The sequence below is a fragment of the Bos grunniens genome, chromosome 17 (assembly GCF_055505025.1).
Source record: "Bos grunniens cultivar Pamir isolate PY7600 chromosome 17, Bosgru_T2T1.0, whole genome shotgun sequence".
NCBI lineage: Eukaryota > Metazoa > Chordata > Mammalia > Artiodactyla > Bovidae > Bos > Bos grunniens.
The window spans coordinates 71,616,096-71,641,876 of NC_141181.1; the positions used below are offsets into that span (position 1 = coordinate 71,616,096).

At 67.6% G+C, this 25,781-nt stretch overlaps 1 protein-coding gene across 9 annotated transcripts in view; it reads left to right on the top strand.

The window, feature by feature from the left end:
- CABIN1 (calcineurin binding protein 1) overlaps positions 1-25,781 on the top strand; it is a 71,767-nt gene that overhangs the window by 39,633 nt on the left and 6,353 nt on the right. For 8 of the 9 annotated variants that reach the window (XM_086349056.1, XM_086349050.1, XM_086349054.1 and 5 more), the window contains 5 exons: positions 863-1,045; positions 2,431-2,762; positions 8,129-8,242; positions 25,077-25,240; positions 25,464-25,560. In XM_086349056.1, coding sequence (XP_086205182.1) covers positions 863-1,045; positions 2,431-2,762; positions 8,129-8,242; positions 25,077-25,240; positions 25,464-25,560 — 890 coding nt within the window. Of the gene's footprint in view, positions 1-862; positions 1,046-2,430; positions 2,763-8,128; positions 8,243-25,076; positions 25,241-25,463; positions 25,561-25,781 lie in introns of those variants that run through there. The other variant, XR_015144834.1, reaches the window with a different exon arrangement.

The following is a 25,781-nucleotide window of genomic DNA, read 5'->3' on the forward strand; positions in this document are numbered from 1 at the left end:
GGTCCGTCTCTGCCTGCCACTCACTTCGGCCTCTGTGTGCCCCTCAGGGGGGTTCCTCCGTGTCCTCACCCCTCTCCCTGCAGCAGAGTTCTTGTCCTGGAGTCGGCACCTGCTGGCCTGGGCTGGGCCTGGCCAGTCCTCTGCGGTCTGGGTGCCGCCACGTAGCCGGGGGGCCGGGTCCCTGCGTCTTGCGGTGGGAGCGCTGGGGCCCGGGGCCTCGTGCAGGGCAGGCGTTTCCCGCGGGGCTTCACCTGCCCTGTGCGGCCCGGTGCCTTTGGCTTTGCTCCCTCGAGGAGAAGGTCCAGCCAGGGCTTCACGCCCTTCCCCCAGCCGTGGCCCGCACCCCGGGCGGGGCCCCTCGTCTCCCCTCCCCTCTCTTCCTCAAGCAGCTGAGAGGTGGTGGAGAGGCACCCGTGGGCGAGCCCAGGCCTCTGTACTGTCACTGCAGACCCACCACACGTTGGCTAACGGCGTGGGCTGAGCCCTGAGCTTCTCAGTCACGTGTGCCTGTTATGGCAGGAACGCCCTGCGGTGGTGTACGGCCACTACCGCGCGTCTCCTCCCAGCCCCACGTTCCGCCGGATCGTACTGGCAATGCGTGGTCAGCCTCGGCGGGAGCACTCATGGTGCAGGAGCCAAGGATGTTACAAGCACAAGCTTGTCCCTCAGAGCCAGCTGTCAGACACGCACTGGAGCACCGCTCCCCAGGGAAGGAAGCCCTGGGAGACTGGTGCCTCTGGGAGGGGCTCGATGCCTCCAGGGCGGCAGGCCGGGCAGTGAGCAGTGGCTGCGGGGGGCTCCCGGGGAGGCCCCTCTGGGCCCCGCTGCGCAGCTCACCCACCGCTGCTCTCCTCCTCCCCAGAGCGCAGCCAGGACAGCACAGCCGTGGCACTCTCGGACTCCAGCTCCACCCAGGACTTCTTCAGTGAGCCCGCCAGCTCCCAGGAGGGCTCCCGGAGGCCCTGCACAGAGAAGAGGCCGCCCGCTCCTATCTCCCAAGCAGGACTGCCTGGTAAAGACCTTCCGGCGACCACAGAGGAGAAAGGTACGGAGCCCTGACTCGGCACGGCTGGTCGGCCGGGTGTCCTGCGAGTGGCCTGGCCTCTGCCCTGGCGCCTTCACCAGTGCCCGGGACCACGGTCAGCCAAGTCACTCACAGGCCGGGCCTTGGTGCTTCTCCCGAAGGGTGGGAATGACCCCCAGGCCTGCTTGTGGGTCGTGGAGTTCAATGCAGCATCTCAGGAAGGTGTGTGACGCTGAGTGAGCACTGGTGACCCTGTCCTTGTCAGACCCCTGGTGTCCCGTCTCACACGTGCTCCTTGTCAGACCCCCACACGGTGTCCCGTCTCACACGTGCTCCTTGTCAGACCCCCGGGCCCGTGCAGGCCCCACGGTGTCCCGTGCATCACTTGCTTTTTGGTCTGAACCCCCCCCGCCTTTCTTGGCAGGGCCCTGATCTGGCCCTGGGGTCTGCCCAGCTCCCCACTCCTGTGATCCCCAGGCCCCACTGTGGAAGCCAGTGGTCAGCCCCACTTCTGGCCTTGCTGGGAGGCTGCAGGCAGGCGGGCAGTCCTGGCCATGCTCTGAGGCCAAGGCTGGTTGGCCAGCCATGGATTTTGAAAGCGTTTCCACGCTGGCCCAGCTGGGGCTCACAGCTGCTTGGCAGATAGCAGCAGCAACAGCCAAGCCTCCTAGCATCCCTGGGAAAAGCACTGGCTGTTCCCATTTACTGGACAAGTACCTGAGGTCCAAAGGGCTGAGTCTGCACCCTTATCTGCCCCCCATGCTGCCTGTCTGGTGGGAGGGTGGTAACCTGTCCTTGGGGTCCAGGCCTGGCTCCAGAGTCACCACACAGGCCCTGGATGGGACAGCCTGGGCTCAGGGGCTCATGTGTGGGTGTGGCCATGTGGCCAGAGCCGTGCGTGCTAGGGAGGCCCCCAGCTGTGTGCTCCCTGCCACCTGTCCCTGCTGCCTCACCACATCCCCGAAGGGTCAGGGACGGGGCATTGATCGCGGGTGGTGGGTGTACTGGGTTGGTGCAGAGTGCCTCTGGTCTTTCCCTAAGATGGAGAGGGAGACTGGGGTTGGGGCACTGAGCCTGGAGCCGCTGCCCTGGGTGGGGGCACCTCGCCTGCCCCTGCGGACCGTGTCCTCGCGCCCCTGCGCCGCCTGGAGGCAGACAGCCTGTGCCCCATCTGCGGGGCGCCCCGCGCACAGCCCCAGCTCTGCTGCACACCGCCTGGGATGCCCTGTGTTGTCAGGGAGGAGGCGGAGGCCACAGGGGCCTCAGTGGGCCTGGGGGCAGAGCCCCTGCTGCAGGGTCTCCCTGTCCCGCTGTGCGGCTGTCAGAGGCGTTCCTGTCGCTGGTGCTGCCGGCCACGAGGAGGGCTCTGGAGCCGAAGTGACGCTCTCTCCTTGTTCTCAACGCAGGGAAAGCCGAGGAGTCCTCAGAGAGCAACGAAGGCTCCCGGGCCACCGAGCAGGGCAGTCAGAAGCCTGCCGCCGACGCCCCGGGCCCCGCTGGCGGCCCTGCCAAGCCCCAGATGCCTGGGCCAGCCCCGGGGGACGGGAGGAAGCGGGCGGACACGCCCGGGGAGCCGCTGGCATTCCCACAGGGGCTGCCCACCGGGGCAGAGGAGCAGCGGCAGTTCCTCACTGAGCAGTGCGTGGCCTCGCTGCACCTCTGCCTCGGCCGCTTCCCACAGCACTACAAGAGCCTCTACAGGCTGGCCTTTCTGTACACGCACAGCAGGACCCACAGGGTGAGCCCCCGCAGCAGCCCTGGGCTCGCGTGGGCGGGGCGTCTGGGAGGGGGCGTGGCTCGCGTGGGCGGGGCGGCTGGGAGGGGCGTGGCTCGCGTGGGCGGGGTGGCTGGGAGGGGCGTGGCTCGCGTGGGCGGGGCGGCTGGGAGGGGCGTGGCTCGCGTGGGCGGGGCGGCTGGGGGGTGGCGCGGCTCGCGTGGGCCTCCTGGCCCTCTGCAGCCCTGGCGGCCTCCTCCAGCTCCGGAGGCAGACAGTGTAGACTCAGCAGCAGGGCCCCAGACTTAAAGGCTCCCGTGCTTCCCTCCAGGCCTCTCGTGCAGGCGCTTAGCGTTGGTGGGGGAGTGGGGTCTGTCTGCGTCCTTTTCTGGGCTCCCCACTCACCCGGAGGAGCTGGGGAGACAGCCCCCCAGAGCTGCATTCACACGGGGCAGATCTGCAATACACCAGTGAGCCAATAAGGCGAGTCCCATCGTGACGGGTCCCACAGGGAAAGTAGTGGGGCCCAGGCAGGCTGCGGTGCTGCTGTGTCTGGAGGAAGGCACCGCTCTTGGAGCCCGAGGGTGGAGGCGCCCTGGTGGCTGCAGGGAGGGGAAGGCGTTGCCCAGGCAGGCGAGGGGCTGGCAGGGTGGCCCCCAGGTCCGGCTGTGGCCTCCACTCTTGTCTGGCTCCCCCGCTCAGTAAGGCCCGGGCTCAGGAGCTGCTCCCCCCAGAGGCCCGTGCTGGGGGCCTGAAGAGGCAGGGAGGGCAAACAACCTGAGCAGAGCTGATTGTGGCAGGAAGCCCCCTGACAGCTGCTGTGGGGCGTGGCGCGGTGTGGAGTGGCTGTGCGTGCGGCAGGCCGGCTCCCCAGGGCAGGGCACACGGGCACTGCAGCCTGGCAGGGGCTGCGGGCTCTCCAGCTTTCCCGGCCCCTGCTGCACGTCCCTGCCAGCCCGGCCGTACCCGGGCCTTCTGCACCTGGCAGACCTGGGTTTGAATGAAGCTCCTCAGGAGCAGTCTGTGGGGCCTGCGAGCGCTCTTGCCTCCTCTAGAAGCAGGGCTGAGAAGGGACCTGGGGGGTGAGATGCCCTGAGAACGGAGGGGCGGTCACCGGCTGCTGGAGGGAGAGCGGGGCTGCCGCGCAGGCCCCGTGGGGCCCCGGGCGCCTCCGCACTCCCACAGATGGCTCTAATCTGGGCCTGGGGTTGGGCCGTGCGGGCTCCTCAGCCTGTGTCCTTGCTGGGCGGGTTTTCAAAAAGCAGGAAACCACACTTATGTCAGCTGTAGAACTCGGGGGCGCCGTCCACAGTCCTGCTGATGTGAGACAAAGGCCGCCCTGTGTGTGTATTTGCACACACGACAGTGACCGTCAGTGGTCACGTCCTCTGCTCGACGTCAGGCAGCCCGGCTCCCGGGGCCCAGCCGTCTCCACCGCGCCTCCCCCGACACTCACCGTGGGCCTGTCCCTGCTCACTGTTGGCCCTGTGCTCTTCTGCAAATTAGCCCAGGTTGTTTGGGTCCCCTGTGCTGGGCTGATGGGCTGTGGGGCCTGTGGGGTGGATGTGGGCCCAGTGGCAGGGACGAGGCTGCCCAGCTGTCTGTTCTGTGGGGCCATACCGCACATCTGCAGCTCCTCAGTCCCCGCATGTCCCGCCTGGTGGCCTGCTTCCCCAAGATGGACTTCCCTTTCTGCAGCAGCCGGGGGCCCCGCAGGCTGCTGTTTGCTCTGCACAGAGGCCTTGCTGGGTGGCTTTCAAACACCTCGCTGCCTCACAGGCTGAGCGCCGGGCCCGGTGGGGCAGCCTGCCGTCCTGGGGCCTGGCCAGAGCTCTTGGTGGCCTGTCTCTGACCAGCGGTGACCACCTCCCACACAGCTGTTGGGTAACAGACGCTTCCTGCTGTGCGGGCTCAGCAGCAGTCCGTTTCCTTGTCGAGCCCGCCTGGGCGTGGTGGTGGCATCTCCATGCTCCCCGCTTATGGCTCTGTGGCTGCCCCCGGCAGAGCGGCCCCAGTGGAGCCAGCCTCAGAGCCCTCGGGTCCTGCCCAAGGGCCCCACCCGAGGACCACAGCCCGTCTCCTCCGTGTTGGCACCACCCAGGCTTGCGGCCCCCCCAGCCCTTCTGTAGTCGTCCATCCCTGGGGACCCTTGACATCCCCCAAGGCTGCTCTCCAGCCCAGGGTCAGCTTTGCTATACACCAGACTCCCGCCTTGGGGCCCCCCAAGGTGTGGCTTCTGCTGGCCCGCGGTGGGGGGCACGCCTGAGGACACAGGCTCCTAGGTGCTCCCACGCCTCGGGGAAGGCCACCGCCCCCGAGCCCGGTGCCTGCTGCTCGTGGTTCTCCAAGGGCTTGGTCTTGGCAGGAGTTGGAGTCCTAGGCCGTGGCATTGCTCATAAAATTGTGGTTCCCACCATCCACATGGGCCACGCAGAGACCTTGCAGCACAGGGGTCCTGGAGCTCGCTGAAGAATGACTCTGTGTGCTCCACCAGCCTGCTGCCTCTGGCTCGCCTGGAGAACCGGGGACCCCACCTGCTGCGAGGGATCAGGACTGAGTGGGTTACAATGTGCTCCTGGAGCCAGACAGTCTTGGAAAAGGACGGACCTGGAAAACTCACACGTCCCAATGTCAGAGCTCACTGCAAATCTCCAGTAATCAAAGCAGGGTGGAATATTATTCAGCCTTAAAAAGAAAGGACACTCTGATGCCTGCTCCAACACGCATGTCCTCAGTGAAATTAGTCAGACACAAAAAAAGAACAAATCCGGTGGAACTCCACACACGTGTGGTCCCAGGACCTGCTGTTGAATGGGGACGGGGCTCAGATTGGCAAGGCGAAGAGTCCCAGGGGGGCTCGAGACACGCTTGCACAGCGGTGTGGACGCACGACGTCGTGAGCTGCTCACTTGAAAGTGGTTCCTCTGGTGGAGTTTGCATTACGTGTTGCGTCACAGCTAAAAGGAGAACCAGTGTGGCGCTGCTCTCGGGGGCGATCACACATCAGCGCAGGCGAGTCGGGAGTCCAGCAGTGAACGGGTGCGTCTGTGGTCACTAGATGTTCAACGAGGCTGCCACAGTCCTTTCGTGGCAGAAAAGGACAACAAACGGCGCTGGATAACTGGACAGCCAGAGTGAAGTTGGAGGCCTGCCTGTGCGCTCAGTCGTGTCTGACTCTTTGCGACCCCGTGGACGGCAGCATGCCAGGCCTCCCTGTCCATCACCAACTCCAGAGCTTGCTCAAACTCATTTCCATGGAGTAGGGGATGCCATCACAGTGTGTACAGAAGTTAACTTGAAATGGATTGAAGACCTCAATTTCAGAGCTGAAACTACAAGACTCCTAGAAGAAAACATACACGTAAATCTTAGTGATCTCGGGTTAGGCGATGATTCCATAGATACAACGCTAAAAGCACAGGTGACCGGAAACAGATGAGTAAACCAGACACCATCAAAATGGGAAACTTCTGTGCTTCAAAGGACACTGCCAAAGCGGGAAGAGGATCGGCAGGGTGGGAGAGAGATGTGCAGATCACGCATCTGACAAGAGACTAGTATCCAGGAGACACGAAGAGCTCTGACAACTCATTAATTAAAAGCCAGCCCAACTTAAAAATGGGCAAAGGCCCTGAATAGACATCTCTCCAAGAAGACACACGCAGGGCCAGGCAGCAGCAGAAGAGACGCCCCACGCGATGACCCATGAGGGAGATGCAGCCCAAGCCACACCGGGACGCTGGCGCCCCCATGCATGGCGCCTGGGTGTTGCCTGCCTGGAGGTGCCCGCCGACCCCAAGCAGCGTGCTTCCCCGTGCGGGCTTCCTGCTTCTCCCCCAGTGGTGCGGGGTTCCCGTGCCAGGCTGCTCTTGCCATCCTCTGCCCACTCTGGCCCTCCTGGGTCACGGATGTCCCAAGAGAAGCCGAGCCTGGGCCGGGCATGGAGATGGCCCGGCCCCTCCGTGCCGCTCCCTGCACCCCACCCAGAAGCAGGGGCTTGTCTGGGCCTCCTAGTGAGGACAGACAGAGGAGGGCCTGCCCGGCCCGGCCCCGCCCGTACTCCACCGCGGGGCCTTCCCCGTGCCCCCCAGCCCCGTGCCCCCCAGCCTTCCTGAGCCTTGCCCGCTTCTGGGGTCCTCCCCTCTGGGCCGTGGCAGTGCCCTAACAACAGCTCCCACCGGCGTGTCACTAAGAGGCTATGCCCAGTGACAGAGAGTGAGGCTGGCAGAGGGGCCTGAGCCACGTGAGGTGAGGGAGGGGCCTCAGACCCCTGAGCATGGGCCAGCCCTCCCCCTCAGGCTCAGCTGGTGCAGCCCGCCCGGGTCTTGGGAGAGGGGTGGCCCACAGCCTCTCTGCTCAAGCTGTGTGAGGACAGGCAAGTTCATGCTGCCCGCCAGGTAGGGACGTGCGACCGGCCTTGTGAGACCTGAGGCATCCCCACACAGAGGGAACTCAAGGGAGACACTGGCCTCACGCCCGCCCCAGCCTCCTGCCTCCCAGGGATACCTCCCTGAGAGCTTGGCAGGGGGGAAGGCAGGGCAGGCCAGAGGCTCATGTCGCCAAGGTCAGGGCAGGCCAGCTCCTAGGAGGAGGAGTGGGTGTGCAGACAGAGGCTTTCCTGCTGGCATCCTGGCCCTAGGAGTGGCCCAGTGGCCACTGGCATCCTCCACGTGGGCAGCGGAGGCCCGGAGAGGGTGGTCTAGTCCCCAGGGCTGCGGGGCACCCCCACACGGGCCAGCACGTGCGTGTAGCTCTGCCAGCAGATCCGGGCACCCGCGAGCCTGTTTGGGGGGCAGCGGGAGTGTTTCTAACAGCACGGCCTCATGCGCCAGCCTCCTGGCTCCCAGGAGCTGTCTGTGGGAGGCTGACGGATCAGCCCCGTCTGCGCTCCCCTCAAGGGCCTGGTGTTCAGGCCTCGCCCTCCCTGCTTCCACCGAGAGAACCGCGGCCTGAGCCGTGGACGGAGCCCCTCCCACAAACTCGCTTCCCCTGGCGGCTTGTAGCCCCGGCTCCCCCGGGCCTAGGGCTGTCATCCGCGGACTGACAGGTCAGCCTGGACCCTTTAGGCTGCTGGGGGACCCCGTCCGACAGTGGGGTGCTGGGTCCATGCAGCATCTTGCGCAGCTGGGCAGGGCCAGGCATCCCTGTCTGTGCCCTCCCTAGGCAGTCCGCGGCCGTGCTCTCCTAGGTCAGCTGTGCGGGGCGTGAGACCAGCTCGGAAATGTACCCGCGGCCGGGTGATCAAGCCAGGGCCGTGGGCGCCACAGGACGGCTGTCTGTGGGCGCTGCCGCTTGGCTGGCGCAGCCTGGAAGGAGGGGACTGCCCCCCTCCCCGTGGGTGCCCGGAGCTGCCCACACACTCACTCCCAACCTACTTCTTGCTTCCCCAGAACCTCCAGTGGGCCCGCGACGTGTTGCTAGGCAGTGGTATCCCGTGGCAACAGCTGCAGCACATGCCGGCACAGGGGCTCTTCTGCGAGAGGAACAAGACCAATTTCTTCAACGTGAGTACTTTGCCTTGTTGATTTCCGCGGCTGCGGGCTGCTGGCGCCTGTCATGGGCGGCGGGCGCGGGAAATGACCCCGGGGTAGGCGGGAGGGCGGCATCCTCAGAGGCCTTGCGGGGTGGCGCAGGCGAGAGTGCGCCAGGCTGGGGAGCGCGCCCTGCTTGTCGAGAGGCTCCTGGCAGGTGGCTGCCCCTCCCGGCACCTGTGGGAGAGGCCTGGGGAGCTTGGCGGGGCTCTGGGGCCGCACAGGGGGCTCCGTGCGAGGGTTCCCAGGCCTGTGCCCTGCTCCCCCCGTGGGGACCTAGGCACCGGGGTTGGCTGGGGCCGCGCTGCTGCAGAGAAAGCGAGTGTGGCCAGTGCTGGGCTCTGAGTGCCCTCTGGTGCTTCACACAGGGTGGGGTCCCGCCCCTGGGGCCCCAGGAGCTCGCGGCTGCCCCCCGGCCGGGCCTCGCTCCCTCGCTTTGCTGGCACAGAGACCGCTGGTCTGCACTCTCGCCATCTCACCTCTGGATCCCCGGCCTGCCCACCCTGTCCTCAGGGGGGTGCTTTGGCATGTCACACAGATCCTCTGAGCTTTGCTTTCTCCTGTGTTTTCCTGGGTTCCTTGTCACGTCTTGTGAAAGCGATCGGCGGGACTGGCCTGGGCCAGAGCTGGTGGGGGGCAGGACTTAGGTCTGGAAGGGTGCGGCAGACGCTGGCTCTCGAGCTGAGAGGTGACCAGGTGGGGGTTGTCTGGGTCCACGACACTTCCCCTCCTACTCAGGCGTGACCTGGGGTCGAGCGGGGCTCTCGAGCTGGGAGCCTGTCCCTGCCAGCCTCTCCCTGAGAGTGTTTCATAGGCAGGTGGTGGACAGAACCCACAGTCAGTCTGGGTGGTACTGGGGGTTTGCAATGCGCGAGGGCCTCCCTCCCACCCAGATGCCCAGGCTGCAGCCACCGGCCCTCGTCACGTGGGTGTCCTTCCATGGCCTGCCCACTGTGGAGCCCACTGACGGGGCTGGGGGGTCAGGATGACCCCTTTTCTCCCTCCCAATGAGCTGAGGTTGCCGCCTTGGCCAGGGGTGGGGCGGAGACCTGGGGGCTGGCCCTGAGGAGGTACCGGCAGGGCCATTGTGGCCCCCTCGTCCTCGGGGCTGGGGCCGGGAGACCCATCTCCCGCTTGTCATGGGCAGCGTCTGACAGCCGTGGAGCCACGTCGGGCACGCTGTAGCTGCCAACAGCTGAGTCGCACGGCTGAGCCCAGCCCTGGGCGCCCTGCCCTCCGTAGCAGCATCGTGGGGGGCAGCTGCCGCTCCTTCCAAGTGTTCGTGCGCAGAATCAGGCGTGCCATTCACCTGAGAAGACATGCCTGTGTGTCTGTGTGGGGGTGTTTTCTGGTGGTGGTATCTTGACCCTGAGTCTTGGGGATGTTCCCCGAGGGCTGCAGGCCACCCGCGGCCGTGTGTGCGTGCTGGCTGCGGGGCTGGGGGCCCGATACTATGCGCCCCTGATGCGGCCCCGCCCAGACGCGGGTGGGAGGGCGGCCAGGGCAGAGGCAGCACCGGGCCCTCCTCGGGGCGTGAGGGGGCTGGGGGCCCACAGCAGAGGCCACATGCAGCGTCTGAGGGAGGGGCATGGACTTGGCACATATCCAGCCCCCCTACCCCCGCCCCCAGCCTGACTGGGGCCCCGGCTCCCACCCACCCCTTCACTGCCCTGGAAAGTCCCACCTGTGGACTGAGCCGGGGCGGGCTGGGTCCCGGCCCAGGCTTGTCTCTGGGGCGGCCATGGCCCCAGCACCCCCACCCCCGACAGGCAGGCCGGCCGGGCCTTCACCAGAGCAGACCCAGGGCTGCTGCGCGGTGCTGGCTGAGGCTGCAGCCCTGTCCGCCTGGCACGGTCTGGCCTGGGCCCCAGGGAGGGATGGGCAGACGGCATGTGGCCGCGTGACTCAGTGGTGGCTCCTCAGGACAACCGTGCAGGGAGCGGGGAGCCCAGCGTGGGCACACAGGCTGGCGGGAGGCAGCGAGGCAGGGCTGGGCCTGCGGGCGGTGCCCTTCTGACCCAGTGCCAGCCTTGAGGGTCTGCAGAGCAGACCAGGGATGCAGAGGCCGGGGGCACGTTTCTGAGGCCCAGAAGCTTCCAGGGCTTCTCGGGCAGGCGTTTGCACGTCTGGTGGCAGGCCTGTGATGGCTGGAGCTGGGCTGCTCTGTCCAGGGCGCACCTCTTTCCCCTGGTAGTCGATCCAGAAACATTCCCATGGTAACGAAACCAGAGACGGCGCTCCTTTCTTCCCCAGAATGCTCACCGATTTTAGCAAGCAGGTTCTTTTCCTGTTTCAACCCAGTTTCCAGGCTGAGTGAAAGAAGGGACGGGAGCGCCCCAGCGTGCACTCTTCCCGCATCCTGGGCTGTGCCGGCAGCGAGGCAGGGACCTGAGCGGGAGGGAGCAGAGTGGAGGCGCGGGCCACCCCTCCCCTCAGGCCCGCCCCCAGCTCAGGCTGCAGGGACCCACGGCACCCGGGCCGGTCTCTCGGCCTGGCCAGCTGGGCTCCCGCCCTGCCCTCCTCACAAGGCCCAGACCCGGCACAGGACTGCCCCCGGCAGGTGATCATGACAGGTGGGTGGGAGCCCTCGGCACGCTCTGGGCCCTGAGGACCGGAAGGCGGCCTGCTTGGGGCTTGAGGGTGGGTGCAGCGGGGGGCCTGGTACCAGACGGGCCCGGCTAGAGGGTGGGGGCTTGCTCGGCTCAGGTGGGGCAGCCTGAGATGCGAACGTCGCTGTCCACACGCACCCCTGGGCCCGCCTGTGCGGCCTGGCGCCCACGCCTGCCCTCCCGCCGCGGTCGGAGGCTGTGGCTCTGCTGGTACGGCAGCGCCCCGACCCATCTGCCCCGCTGCCCGGGCTCTCAGAACCAAAGCAGCTTGCATCTTGGTCTGCCCGTGGGGTGCCCAGGGCGACAGGGGCCCCTTCCCATACCCAGGCCTGTCCCTTTGCCCCGGGGGCTCTGGCACACTCGGCAGGCACCACACCCGGTGGTCCTGTCCCAACTCCACGCTGCTCAAACCGACAGGAAGCACGGTCGTCAGGAGTCGTCTCTGTGTCGCGACGTGCCTGTGCCTTGGAGCTGAGTGCTCCCCAAGGGCCCTGGTGGGAGGAAGGCCCCTGCTTGGGAGCCCGCGGGGAACACCTGCCGGATGGGCAGAGCAGGAAGAGGAGTCCCTCCATCCCTGGCGCCCTTGCTTCTCGGCAGGTGTCTGTCCCACCCTGACTGCCTCCAGTGGTGGGTGACTGGGGGTCCGCCAGCCCCACCCAGCTGCAGAGGCCGGTGCTAGGGAGGGCCAGGTCCAGGTCCTGGCCAGGAGCCCCTGAGTTCAGAGACGGTGCCCAGCGTGCAGGTCAGGCCTCGGCTGGCACCCACGCCCCCGGGGAGAGCACTGCTGTGCCGGCTGGACGCGGCCTCCAGGGCCCAGAGCTCCCCAGCAGTACCTGGCGGGCAAACATGACCCCCTCCTGCCCTCGAAAGCCCCGGGGGTCTCTGCCGGAGCCGGCCGCAACAGCAGGCTTGGCTGTCCTCCCCCCGCCCTCCCTGCTCCACGCCTGGGGGCCGGTGGGCAGTCCTGCCTCGAGGGCTTGATCCGCCCCTGCCACTGAGTCACCGCACCGCCCCCATCAGCGGCCCCAAGTGCTGGCCCTTCGCAGGCTCAGCCCAGGGAAGAGGTGCTGCTCTGCACGCACCGCATGTTCCTGCCCCCCGGCACCCGCTGGGGCCAGGGCCAGGCCAGTCCAGAGAGCACGCCGCCACTGGCAGCAGCCCCCGGCTTGTCCGAGGCTGGGCCCGCCACGTCCGCATCCCTCGGCTCAGCTGGCTGTGACCAGTCCCTCTGCCCACACCTCGAGGCGCGTGTCGCCGGGTGTGGAGCCGACTCGTGCTGGGCCGGGGGCAGCTGGGCTGAGAGAGGTCCCGGGGCCCCAGGCCCAGGCGTAGTGAAACAGGCAGTCCTGTCTCACGGAGGTGCCAGCAGGGGAGGCGCCTGGCCGGGGCCGCACTCCCAGTCTGGGCTGGAGGAGGGACGAGGGCTTCGCCCTGTCTCGTGCCGAAGCGTGGCTGGCGGGAGGGTGAGACTGGCACTGGCCCCACGCTGGGGTCAGCCTGCCGGCGATGAGGGGCGCATGTGGCCTGGGCAGGAGACCACAGCTTCCCTGGGCACGGGCCCGAGGGCACACGGCCACAAGGGGCAGGCGTGTCCCTCCCCACGGCCTGCACCGCTCCGAGCCGCCGGAAGGGAGGCGGGGGCCGCGAGCGCAGCAGCACCGTCCTGACATCGGGGTGAAGGGGGGACCAGGGGACACAAGAGAAGTGGGCGTTCAACCCGAGGACACCCCAGCCCGGGCTGTAGTACCGGTCCACCCGCCGCAGCGGTATTTTTAGCATTGTTGAAATGATCGATGGGCTGGTTGCAGAAGCAGAGTAAACAGAAGAGTCACTTCAAGTTCTCCAGGGAAAAAAGGCCCAGTTTTTAAGAGCCTTTAAAAGGTTAGCACACTTGTGATTTCTTAGCTGCGCCGAGGTCTCCTTCCTTCTCGGCCCCCGGCTCTGCAAGCTTGGTGGACTTTGTGGCCTTCTCGCGCTGGGCCCGGTTCGGTCTGGAGCAGGTACCTAAGGCCTTTGGGTGCACAGGATGCCCAGGCCCCGCCCAGACAGGAGCACGGCGGTCATAGATCTCTGCACTCCAGGTGGGCTGCCCCCGCCGGCATGCTCGCCTGGCCCCTGGAGGCCAGTGTGGGCTCACCGTGCTGCCCCCTGCCAGGATGCTTGGGCAGAAACAGGCAGTGGGGGTCTTTAGCCCCTGGCATCCTTGAGCCTACTGTGACAGCCCCCCCCAGGGGGGTGCAGAACTCAGCTCGGGGCCCACGTCCTGCAGGCAGCCTCCGCGCCAGTTTCTGACCAGCCCAGGCCAGCAGCTGGGAGCTTGCCATGTCATGTTCCTGAGAGCAGTCTCCAGCGGGGACACCTTTCCCACTGCAAGTCCTTTCTCAGAAGCCGGCTCCCGGGACTGGTGGCCCTGCTGAGGCTTTCTGAGGCAGGCACGTAGCAGGCTCAGCTTCGTCCCCTGGGATGCCACCCCGGGCCAGGCGCCGTCTGGAGGACTGCAGGGGGGCAGCTTCCGGAGGAGGCCCAAGGTTTGGAGCTGCTCAGACCAATGATGGAGAGGGCCGGGGCGGGGTGTGTCTCCTGGGGCCACGGGAGCAGGACCCGGTGGGACTCCCTGAGGCCCTGGCTGGGGTGGTGGTGCCGCAGGGACCTGTGCTGGGGGAGGGAGGCAGGGCTGCGCCAGTCCACTCAGTCCTCTGGCCCCATGGGGCACCCGGCTCACTCCAGGTCCAGGCCCTCCCCATGGCGCCCAGCCTGTGGCCGGGTGGTGGCCTGCAAGCCCGGGCACAGGGTGGGCGGATCCCCCAGGGCGTGGAGCCGACCCGCCATCGTTCCCTGAGCTCAGGAGTGTCCCGCGTGGTGGCCACCAGGGCTGGGCTTGCGGGCCGCCTCCCTTGCTGTGCTGGTCAGCCTGTGGGGGCCTCCATCCACGTGCTGCGCCTTGTGGACACCCCGTCCACGCCAGGCCTGACCGTGGGCCTCCTTTACGCCCACGGGGGGCCTGGCATGCCGCCCTGCCCGTGGGTTCACCCTGCTATTGACTTCCTGGTCCAAGCCGTCTGAGCTCAGTTTCCCCATGTCCAAAGGCCAGCCAGCTGGATGAGGTCAGTGGTTTTCCAGCCCTTTTTCCAAAAGCGCCTTCTCACACACCCCGTTGGCACACATGAAAGGGCAGCAGCTCCCAAAGTCAGGAAGGGTTGGGCCCACCTGCTCTGGCCGCGTGCTCCCTGTTGGAGGGGGCCTGAGCCCGGGGGAGATCCAGGGTCCCTGCCCTGCCACCCCTCTGCTTGCCAGCCAGGGCTTCCCTGCTCAGATGCCATGCTACCTTTCTTTCTACTTTTCCTACTTGGAAAGTTTGACCAAGTGGCTTCTGAGAGAGTGGCATGGAGTTTGAAATCCGAACCAGAGTGGCAGGCTCTAGGAGCCCCCCGCCTGGTTTCCACGGTGACAGGCTACGGCTCCCAAATGCCCCTGAGGGTGGAGCACGGGCTCCCTCACAGGCCTGGCCGGGGACACACACACACGGCCAGCCCCGGGCCTGCCCCACACCCGGCCCCACCTGTAGCTGGTGGCTTTGGACAAGATGGTCAGCACTGGTTAGACTGTTTCTTGTCTGCCGAGTGGGCCTTACCAGACTCACCTCAGGGGGTTATTGAGGACTGCATGTGTCTTGGGGCCACCGCATCTAGGAGCGGGTGCAGGAAGGCCCCACGGGCGGGCACAGCCACAGCTGGGACAGGGACCTCGTGGAGCAGAGCTCACCGGCCCACTGGGAGGGGGTGCAGGGGCTCAGGGCCAGGTGGGAAGGATGTTGCAGGAATGTGGTTGATTAAAAACAAATTCTGAAATGTCGACCCCTGATCACGTGTAGGAAGCTGGAAACTAGGGTGTGCCAGGGTAGGTGGAGCTTCCCCAGCAGGCCCAGCCCAGCACCAGGCTGGCACAGGCTCAGGCTCCGGCCCGGCCCGGGCCCCGGCAGCGCTGGCCTGGGCTTCATTTCCAGCAAGAGGCCCAGCTGGCCCTCCTCAGGTGGGCTGGGGCGCCCTGGGCTCCAGGAGCCCCGTGGGTGGGGATGACGCCGCACACCTGTGAGGGGAGCCGGGCTCTGCGGGCCGAGCCTGTTCCCCTGCGGCCGTTCCGCTGGAGCTGCTGGCTGTGTCTGTGGTCCGTGCTCGATCCCTGCCCGCCTCAGCTCGCCCCTCCCCGCGGAGGACCCCAGGTCAGTTGTCCAGGAGAGACACCGGGCACAGGCTGAGGCGCAGATGCCCCCAAGCCCATGCAGGGCCGCGTGGAACCGGGGTTGGGGTGGGAGGAGTCGGCCTGGTTTCCTCTGTGTGCACGTCAGACCCGGCTTTTCTAGGATGTGGCCCCTCCTGAGGTGAAACGGGGTGGCTCAGCAGTCCCGCCGAGACGGCCGCTCTCGTTCCCAGGCCCCTGATGTGGGGCGGGCGTAGAGGAGCCGAGCCCTAGCACCCTCTTGTTCCACGGAGATGCTGGTGAGCCCCGGCCAGGTCACCAAGACCTCTGAGCCTGCCAGCCCCTTGCTCCATGCTGCCCACCCCCCCAGACCCCTGGCATTCCGCCCACGTGGGCCCCCTGACCGTCCCCCCTCCATTTGGGGGGTCCTCGGCCATCAGCACCCAGCCCGGACGCCTGCCCCTTCTTCCCGAAGCCACTCTGGCCCCCACCCTGTCCTAGACCTACCAGGTCAGCCAAGCTGGCCGTGGCCATGGCCGAGCCTCCCCACGGCAGTCTTGGCATCCACGGTTAGGCCTGTGGGTCAGGCCCTGGTAGGCGTGCTCAACGCGGAGCTGAGTGTGGCTGCAGGCACAGCCGTCTGCTGAGGTGGATGCCGCCCCAGGCCACGGGGACAGGGTCGTCCTTGCACACGGCCCTCCGTTTCCCCGGGTAGGCCCCCGTTCAAGCCCGTGTCCTCACTCACAGGTCAGATAGGCAAAGTAGCTGGACTCGGTGCTGCCCGCGACCCTCTGCAGAGCACAGTCTGAGCTGCTCCTGAGCACCAGAGGCTCTAGTGGGAACATGGCAGGGTGGCAGCTGGGGTCTGTGCGCCCAGGGGGGAAGGCAAGTGCCTTTCCAGGCCACTGGGGGAAGGAGAGGGGGCTGGCGCGCTTCCAGCAGAGAGGCTGCCCCGGCGCACGACAGACGGAGCCGGCACCCCACAGTGGGGAGGCCCACGCCTGCACGCCAGCTGGCAGCATGAAGGCCCGGCGCCGAGAGCGTGGGCTGGGAGCTCCGAGACGCGTTCCTGCCACTTGGGCAGAGCTGGACTCAGCCCTGGGAAGACGGGGGTTAGGTCGGGGGAGGGCTGGGTTAACAGCCTGCAGGCAGGAACCGGAGCAGTCTGCAGGCCTGTGTTGGCTCAGGTCTTACAGGGTGGCTGCGCGGGCCCCTGGGCCACGTGGTCCCCGTGGACAGCACAGCCGGGGGCGCCTGGGCAGCAGCCAGCCCTGAGTCTGGGGGTGCGGGCCTCAGGTGTGTGTAGCGAAGCACAGGTGCACGTTTCCAGGAGGGGGTGGCCACTGGAGAGGCCTGCGCTGCCCAGCGAGCACGAGGGGTCCAGAGAGGTGCTAGCAGGCCTGCCGCGTGCCCCGCCGGCCGCAGGCCTGGGGCCTTGCCCGTGTTTGTCTGGGTTCCACACCCCGGGCCACCACACGCCTCTTGGCCTTGGAGTCTTCCTTTCCATTCGCACACAGATGACAGTCTCCGCCCGAAGGCCTCTATTCGTTCTCTGCTGCTCATTTGACAGGGACACCTGGAGACTCCTGGGCTTTACCTCTGATCTTCTTGCTTTTGTCTGCCCTGCCAGGGGTTACTCGCGCAGACAAGTCCAGAGTCGAGCAGTCCCACCTCCTGTGGCTCCCTCTGGCTTTGGTGGCCACCTCTGGGCTCTCAGCCCCCACAGGGGTGCAGGTGTTTACCCGAGAGGTGGTGGGGAGCAGAGAGCAAGCAGGGATGGCCAGGTGGGGCCGTGCGAGGACAGCTGGTGGCCCGAGCTCCCAGCAGGTGACGATACGAGTGTGGACAGGGCGTGGCTGCTGCGACCTGACACGCGGCCCAGGCTCTCCTGGCCTGAGACCCAGCGCTGTGGGCACAGCCTCGAGGTGGCCCATCTCCCTGTGGCTCTGTGCTCTCTGGGAGCCCAGCCCAGGTCCTTCCAGTGCCAGGCGGAGTTATGATCCTCCAGGGGGGTGCCAGACTGCTGCTGTGGCCCTGGACACAGGGTGGCCCGGGAGTGCAAAAGCTGCCGGCTGAAGGCTAGCCTTGGGCCTGTTTGGATCAGGGGCACGTGGCAAGCCCGGGAAAGCTGGTGGGCAGGAGCCAGCCTGGGCAGGACAAGTGGAAGCTACTTGGCTTGGGGGGGCTGTCACCAGGATGGGCCAGGCGGCCCTGAGGCCTCTGGGTGTCGGTCAGAGGAGAACGGGTCAGTCCTGGTACTGCTGGGCTGGGGAAGAAACGGTGTGGGGGCTGGTGCCCGGCCTGGGCTGGAGGCAGCGTCTCCCATCAGCTTTGCCCCTGCTGTGCCTCTCAGCCGGGGAGGGGGAGAAGCAACCAGGGGCTGGGGGGTGACTCCACGGGGCCGCCCCACGGAAAACGCTGGGGAAGGCGCTGTGTGCGCCCGGCGGCTTTGGCTGCCCTTCCAAGAGGGACACCCACTCTTCATCCCTGAGCACTGCGGAGCTCTGCAGAGGGGTCCTGAGCCTGCCGGGCCTCTTGCCCAGCCCCGCTGCTCCCCTCAGTCTCATCTGCTCCTGGAACTCACAGCCCAGCTGGCGAAGCCGCCCCTCCCAGCTGGAAAGCCCCCTGCAGGGCGCAGTGGCTTCTAGCCTGCCCTCCCTGCTGGAGGATGGTCCTGGGAGAGTCGGCAGTCCAGCTCCCAGCGCCGCACTGGGTCAGCAAGGACAGCCCCCCACTCACCCAGGCCTCTGCCCCGCACAGGGCACAAGTCCAGGAGCCCCGGGCTCAGAGCTGCGCGGTGCAGGGTGTGGACAGCCCGGCCCGGCGCACGCTGGCTCCTGTCGCCCTGCCGTCCACCCTCCTGGACGTCCCTGCCCCACTGGGCCTGGGACGCCCGGTCCCACAGCTTCCCGTGGCAAGGGCTATGCCCCCCGGTACCGCCGGGGGCCCGGCCCGGAATCTGCTCCGATTGGCCGGCCAAGTCAGTCGTGCCGCTGGGCCTGCTTCCAGGCCGAGCAGCGAGCGCCCGCGCCCCGTCCGGCCCCGCCGCCCCGCCCCGGCCCGCCGAGCGAGCCTCCGCGCCATGGCCCGGCGCCCGCCCTAGCTCCCTGCACAGATGCCACGGCGGAGCCGGCGGGTAGGAACTTGCCTGGGGCGGGCCGCGGCCGCCTTGCCCCTCTGCCCGCGGGCTCCCCGCACTCCGGAGCTTCGGCTCAGTCCCCGGGGCCGGCTCGCGCGCCCGACCCCCCGCCCGCCCACCCGCCCGGCGCGGCAGGAAGCCCGCGGGCCGCGGTTTCCCGGGCGCCGCGGCGGAGGAAGTCGGCAGGCAGCGGGGCCGCGGCGCCCCCTGCCCCCGGCCGGGGCCCGCACAGCGCCAGGTGGGCGGCGGATGGGCGGGCGCGCGCGCGGGGGCGGCGGGGGCCGGGAGAGAAGCCCGCCCGCGAACCCCAGGCGAGCCCAGCCGGCCCGCGGATGCCGCGAGTGGGCGCGGGGGTGTGCGCTGCGCCAGCCGCCCGAAAGCGAAAGCCGCCCGCCCGCCGCCGACCCGGCAACTTCGCGGCGGGCGGCGCGGGCCCGGAGCTGCGCGGGCCGCTCCCGGGGCTGGTGAGCCGGCCGGCGGGTGGGCAGCGGCGCCCGGCGCGGTGCTTCCCCGGCTATAAATAGCTGCCGTGCGGGGGCGGGAAGCTGGTGCCGGGTCCGGCGAGCGCAGGGCCTACTCCCCGCGCGGGCCGGGCCGCTGCCCCGCCGCGAGTGGGCGGGAGGGCGCGGGCGGGGCCCCGGCGCAGTTGCCAGGTGGGCTGCCTCCGCGCACTTCGTTGTTTGTCATTTCTGTTTCTCCCCCGAGGGGGAGGGGACGAACAGTCTGGCAGTTCTGGGGACCCCGTGTTGTGCGACGTCTCATCTGGCAGAAGAGCCTGGAAACGGGCGGGCGCCGGCTGCAGGCAAATGGCAGGCTTCCCCAGCCCCTGCCTGCGCGGGGGACTCTTCCCGGTGGACGGCGCGGGGACTCCCTTGCCCTTCTCGGCCCAGCCTGGAGAGCTCCCGGGGCCAGGGCAAGGGCGCCCCTGGCGGCTTCTGTGCGACCCTACGGCCAGAGGCGGCCCTCAGGGCTTTGCAGAGGAGGCCTCAGGACTTCCTGCCCCCAGGGGGTGCTCAACTTAGCCCGGCCCTGGCAGGCCCTTAACCCAGGGCCTGGAGCCAGCTGGTGGCCCTGACTGCTGTGGGAGGCGCCCGGCCCGTGGCTCAGCAGGGCTTCAGGGAGATGGGGAGCAGACAAGCTGGACACTCCGTCCTACTCCACCGGGGCAGTTCCTAGAGGAGATGGAGCCGTCTGGGCCTGAGAGGGGAGAGGTGGTGCCCGGCTGGCCAGCCCCGGCTGTGCCGCTGCCCCCCGTTGGGGACAGGCCAGGTGGATGCCGGGGGCGGGGCGGGAAGTAGGCTGAGATCTGCTGCCGCCGGTCCTGGAACTGGTCTCTCCCGGGGAGGTGTGAGTGGGGCAGAAATGGTGGGGGGTTGCCCCGTGAGTACTGTTGGCCCTGTGGGCAGCGGGTGCAGCCTTGCACAGCCCTCCCTGTTGCTCTCCAAGTGGTCGTGCTGTTGGGGAGGTTTGCATGGGGTACAGGTAACAGGTATCTCCCCAGGACAGTGGAGGACGCTGGTATCCTCCCCAACAAGGCCGTTCTTGACCTCAGAGCCTCACTGTCCAGAGACCGACCCCTTCCTGGCTCCGCCCGGGGTCAGCCTGCAGCACCGAGGCTGTCCTGGAAGCAAAGTCTTCGTGTTTCTCTGGGGGAAAGGCCCCTACCCTCCCACCCTGGCACCCACCCCCGCCCCCGGCGCCGCTGAGGGTTCCCCCTAGGCCCCTGCTGCGTGGAGTGGGCCGGCAGCAGGCTGTCCTGGCCTCGCCTGCTGGGAGCGCTGAGTCACCGCTGCGCCCTTGCCAAGGAGGGGCAGGAATCCCTCTGTTGGGGAAGCGGGTTCTCCCGCGGGCGCTCTGTGAACTGAGCAGCTCTGGGAAGGGGGCCGGCTCGGGGCTGAGGGCTGGGCTGGCCGGGACAGACGGAGTCCTCCCCGCATCTCTGGGCAGGCAGCCTCAGCCTCTGTGGGAGGGGTCCAGCCCCAGGGAAGGGAGAAGAGCCCTTACCTGGCCTCCTTCCTGCTGATGGTGAAGATGCCTCCCTGGAGGTCCCCCTAGAGGGGACTTGGGGAAGTCGGGGCTCCCCCGCGGGGTGATGTGCTAGGGTCACTTGAAGTGATGGGGAGTTTGTGATGACGAAGGAGAGTCTCACGTGTGCTCCATTACCGAGTTAAATACTAGAACGAGAACTTCATGTTCTCCACGCCATCTGCTCAGGACACCTGGGGCATGAGGCCAGCCCTAGGGGGCTGTCCCTCCCCCGCCTCCCCACTGGGCTGAGGCTCCTGATGCAGGCTTCCTCCCTGGCTTTTCCTGAACCACCCCCTCCCCAGAGTCCTGGCTCTCTCCCCGCTTCCTCCTCAGCCCAGTCTCTCTCCTGTCCCCTCGCCCTGGGGTACAGACCACCCCTCCAGGATGATTGCCCAGGTCCTGGGATGCACTTGGCTTTCTGTGCAGTTGCCCAGCCAAGCTGCCCTGGGGGACCCAGGGGCCCCCCTCACACCAGCGGGGCTCCATCCGGGGCGCAGACCGCCCAGGCCTGCCACCCATGAGCTGCCCCAAGGTGGAGGGCACTCGGAGCAGGGTTTGCGGCCTTGACCTGGAACGTTCCTTTTCTGGAGAGTCTTGTAGGTCGGCCAGGTACCCCCCCAGAAGGTCACCTCTATGCAGGCAATAGCAGGCCTACTGACCGAGAGGCACACAGAGGAGTTCAGGGTCCAGGGGGCCGAGGGGCAGGAGGCAGGTCGGCCCCTGACACCGCCCTGGAGCCCCTGCTCAGGCGGGCTGGGCTTGGGAGAGCCCCAGGTGGACGCGGGCCCTTGGGAGCCGCCTGCCTCTTTCCACCCGAGACCTCTGGGCCCGCGGGCCCACCCTCCTCGCTCCCTCCCCCGGGCCCCAGGCACAGCTCTTCTCAGCCTTCCTGGGTGCTCCCAGTGGGGCTTCTCTCTCCTCTGCCCACCTGTTAGAGCCGCGCGGGTGCTGGGGCACAGGCGCGTCCCGTGCATGTGGCAGTGGGGGTCAGTGGGGGGAGCCGGCAGCTGGAGCTGGAGGACAGGCCCGCACCGGGGCCCTGGGGCTTGGTCAGGAAGCCTCTGAGGCCCTTGGGGTGCTAGGGAGGCCCCTGGCTTCCCCGCACGCTGTCCCCCTGGTGGGAGACTCAAGTGACTTGGTGTCGCTTCCTGGTTCCCCGCAGCCCCAATTCTAAGTCACAAGCCGCGTTGCTGACTTCTCAGTCCTTTGTGAGCGTCCAGGGAGGGTGCGCAGAGCCCAGGCCAGCAATCTGGCCCCGGCACCCCGGTCCCGGTCCCACCCCAAGCTCCCTGGGCCACCCTGCACACGGTTAGTTACATACTCCGACTGTCCCTGCTGGTGTGGACACGAGACGAGTCCGGGTCTCCACTCAGCCCCCACGGCCTGAGCCTCGCTGTCCCGCCTCCCAGAGGAGCCTGGCCCCCGGGGCTGAGCAGGGCTCGGGCTGTCTGTCTCGCGGCCTTCTCTCCTGGTGTTTCCCGGCCACATGCTTTCCCGGGGGAGGCTCTGTCTCCACCCTTGGTGTGAAGGGGCCTTGACTGAAGGGCAGGGTCCGTGAAGGCAACAGGTGGGCCTGGGGCCCTGGAACGACCCCGAGGTCTGGGATCCCGAGCGGTGGCCCAGCTGGTGGGTCTGCTGTGAGGGCCGGGACCGGTCTGGGTTGCTGCCCTCTGTCTGCCTGGCTCAGAGCCGGCCCTGGGCCCCATGGAGAGGCTGTTCCAGCCGCCCTCCTCTGCCCAGGGAGTTGCGCTCCTCAGTGGCCCACGCTGAGGCGTCTAGGGAGGTGTGGACCGGCCAGCCAGCTGGGAACTCCGGGGCAGCAGGGAGAGGAGCCCTGGCCCATCCAGTAAGAGGCTCTCCTCAGACCCCGGTGTGCTTGGCTCAGGCTGAGCTGTGGGCCTTAGCAGTGCCCCGTGCCCAGGGGGGCCTCTCCCGTCCGTCCCCTCCCCAGGACCCCCCTCCAGGCCCCGCTTCCCAGCAGCCCTTGAGAGCGGACTGCCTGTCCGTGGATCAGCTGCTTCGGCCCGCTTTCCTCAAGAGCAGCAGAACGTGCCCAGCTCTGGGCTGCAGGGAGGGTTCAGGAGCTGGTGTTAAGTGCTTGGGGCTTCCCTGGTAGCTCAGCTGGTAAAGAATCCGCCTGCAATGCAGAAGAATCTCAGTTTCTCATTCCTAGGTGGGCAAGATTCCTTGGAAAGGAGATAGATTACCCACGACAGTATTCTTGGGTTTCCGGTGGCTGAGACAGGAAAGAACCTGCCCGCGATGCGGGAGACCTGGTTCGGTCCCTGGGTCCGGAAGATCCCCTGGAGGAGGGCATGGCAACCCACTCCAGTATTCCTGCCTGGAGAATCCCCACGGACAGAGGAGCCTGGCGGGCTGCAGCCCATGGGGTCGCAAAGAGTCAGACACGACTGAGTGACTAAGCGCACGCATTACGCTAGGCCTAGAGTCTGGGGCTCCATGAATTATCCAGTAGGCGGTTGCGGTTGGTCTCAGTGACCTCATCCACCCGCTGGCAGCCTGGAGCCTGAACAGCGGGCAGCAGGGTCAGCTGAGATCCTGCAGAGGAGCCGCCAGGCATGCGGGTGAGCTCTGAGCACGCTGAGGCTACCACTGAACCCCACTGCCCCCCAGTGCCCACGCGGGCGTCTTCCTGGCCAGGAAGGAGCCCCCGCCTGCCGCCCGGTGGCGGGCGCCTTGAGGAGCAGGCGAGCCGTGGCCCCCAGCCCCACCAGTACCACCGCCCTTGGTGGGGGTCCAGCTCCCCACCGTCCTGATCCAGCCTGTCCCTTGGGCCCCCAAGCGCATCTGGGTCTTCCTGTCGGGCCCTGCTGCCCACGCCCTTTCCTTGGTCCCAGTGTGACCCCTGCCTCCCCGGGGCCTGCACACAGCCCTCTCTGGGTGGTGCAGGGGCCTCTGCTGCGGGAGGGGTGGGACGTGGCCGTTTCCCTTCCCTTCCACACATGGCGTCCTCACCCAGTGCCTGGTCACTCGGGGGCTCCCTGTCTCTGCAGGGGCTTCCGTGGGAGGCGCTCCCGCCCCACCCTGGGAACGGGACGAGGCTCACCTTTCCCAGATGCCGGGCTCAGCACAGCCCACAGAGGTGGGGGCGGGCCTGTGGGCTTGCTCACCACCTGCCCACCTGTGGCCCCGCAATCTGCCCAGGGCTCGTGGTAACCGCTTTCCTTCTGACCTTCTGTGCACTCTGCCTGATTTCTTTTTACCTCCTGATTTTCTGAAGTTGCTGGTCTTAACGTTCTGCCCGCATGTCTTTACCCGGCCTGGGGTTAGTAGGAAAGAGCCTTGTGTGAGGGGGTGGGAATCAGGCCCGTCCCAGGAGGCTGGGTGAGGGCTGTGGCCTCCAGGCTGCCTGCCCCTTGCTGACCTTGGCTCCCCCCGCCACCAAGAGCAGGTCCAGCCAAGCCGTGCACCCGGAGTCGTGATGGTGACACCCCAGACTGGGCGGGCCCCACTGGGAGGAGCAGCGTGTGGGAAGCGGGCACGGGGAGGGCAGCCTTGGAGGGCGAGATGGGCAGTCGCCGCCTCCACGTGACCAGTGGGCAGCAGGCGACTCCTTGGTGCCATCCGGCAAGTGTCCTCATCGAGGCCCTCGCTGCCTGCAATGACCCCATGGGCTGGCAGCGGCGGGAGGCCCAACCCCACCCCCCACCCCCCCGTGACTCTGTGCCCTCCGCGGAACATCTGTGTGCACCCTGGCTCACCTCGCACACCCCTCTCCCCACCCCAAGTGTGTCTCCATCACTGGCCCTGTGCAGACTGTGGCAGGGACCACGGGGATGCCTACAGGGGCACGGGGGAGCATGGGCCCCTCCTGGGTCTCACTCGGCTGCCCACGATGCCCTTCTAGCCCCTGCTGTTGCACCTCAGGTGGGCTGCGCCCCCGAACTGCTGCAGAAGCCGCGCCCGCCGGTAGGAGATGCAGCATTGGGACCCCGGCCCCATGTTGGCCGGATGGTGCTTGTCGGGCAGCGCAGGGCTGGCTGCTTGGCCTTCTCCAGAAGGGCCCTCGTGTCCACTGCAAACCGGTGGCCAGGCTGCAGGACCTGGCCCCGAGGGTGTGGAGCTCCTCACTTGCCTGAAAGGCTTAGGGTCGGGGGTGGCCTCGCTTCCCCCCAACCCTACCCCGGGACTGCTGGAGCAGGAGGAGGGGCCACGGGCGGTCGTCCGGCTCCCCAAGACACGGCACCGTGGGCCCCACAAACAGGAGGCAGCGCTGGGGCTCATGGTGCCATCCTTCCTGGGCAGGAGTTTCTCCAGGGTGCTGGCCACGGGGCCCGCCTGGGAGCCTGCCCCGGAGACACAGTTCCTAAGGTCCAGCACCCAGCCTGGGGCAGCTCAGAGGCGTGAGCTTCTTCTGTTCACTGGCCCCCCTCAGCCGTGCTGGCCGTCATCCCCCCTTGACTGGTCCTGTGCAGGTGGGGAGGTGCCATGGGAGCCATACTGGGGGTGCTAGCTCTGATCCAGGTGTCTCCTGGGGCTAAGCACGGCACAGGGTCAATGGGGGGGCTCCCACCATCTGGCAGACGGTGGGATCAGCCAGGAGGGCAATGGAAGGGGTCCCGGCCGCACCAGAATGCTGGGCAGACAAGAATTGAGGGAAGGCGGCATCCAGTGTCCCCGGGAGCAGCCGCTCACTTTTGGAGGCCCTCAAGAGTCTCCAGCACTGCTGGATGGAGCGCTGGGGACGGCCAGGCCTGGGGCTCGCCTGGCCTGCCCAGCTGCTGCGGTTCACTTGTGATCTCCCACTAGGAGCAGGTGCCCCCGCACCGTCAGCCCGTGTGGTCCTCTCACGCCCGGCTTATCCGTTCCTCAGGGCATCTGGCGGATCCCCGTGGACGAGATCGACCGGCCGGGCAGCTTTGCCTGGCACATGAACCGCTCCGTCGTGCTGCTGCTCAAGGTCCTGGCCCAGCTGCGGGACCACGGCACCCTGCTCAAGGTCTCCTCCATGCTGCAGCGCACCCCGGACCAGGGCAAGTGAGTGCAGCCCGCCAGGGTCGGCCAGACTCCTGTGTGACGGCCAAGAGTAGTGGGCCGAGCCCACTCCCCAGCCCTGGGGCTCAGAGCCTCACCCCAGGGACCGGGGACACACGCAGTGCCGGTGTGCAGAAGGAGGCCCCGGGAACACTTCCGGGAGCAGAGGGGCACGGACCGCCGTTGCTGTGCGGCTCTGACCCGTGGCCTCCCCTGCACGCTGCAGGAAGTATCTGCGAGATGCTGACCGCCAGGTCCTGGCACAGCGGGCCTTCATCCTCACTGTGAAGGTGCTGGAGGACACGCTGAGCGAGCTCACGGAGGTGCGCACCCCACCCACCAGCGCCATCCAAGGGGCCCTCAGCCCACGCCCTCACCCAGCCAGCCCCCCTCCAGGAGCTGCGCTCACCGTCTCCTCATGGCTGGGCACTCTGAGGCCAGTCACCACCCTAGCGGGGGGGTGACCGTGAGCCAGGGCTGTCGGCCGCCGTGCCCCCTGCCCAGTGAGCCTGGCTGGGCCTGGTGGGGGGCCTGGGTGGGCTCA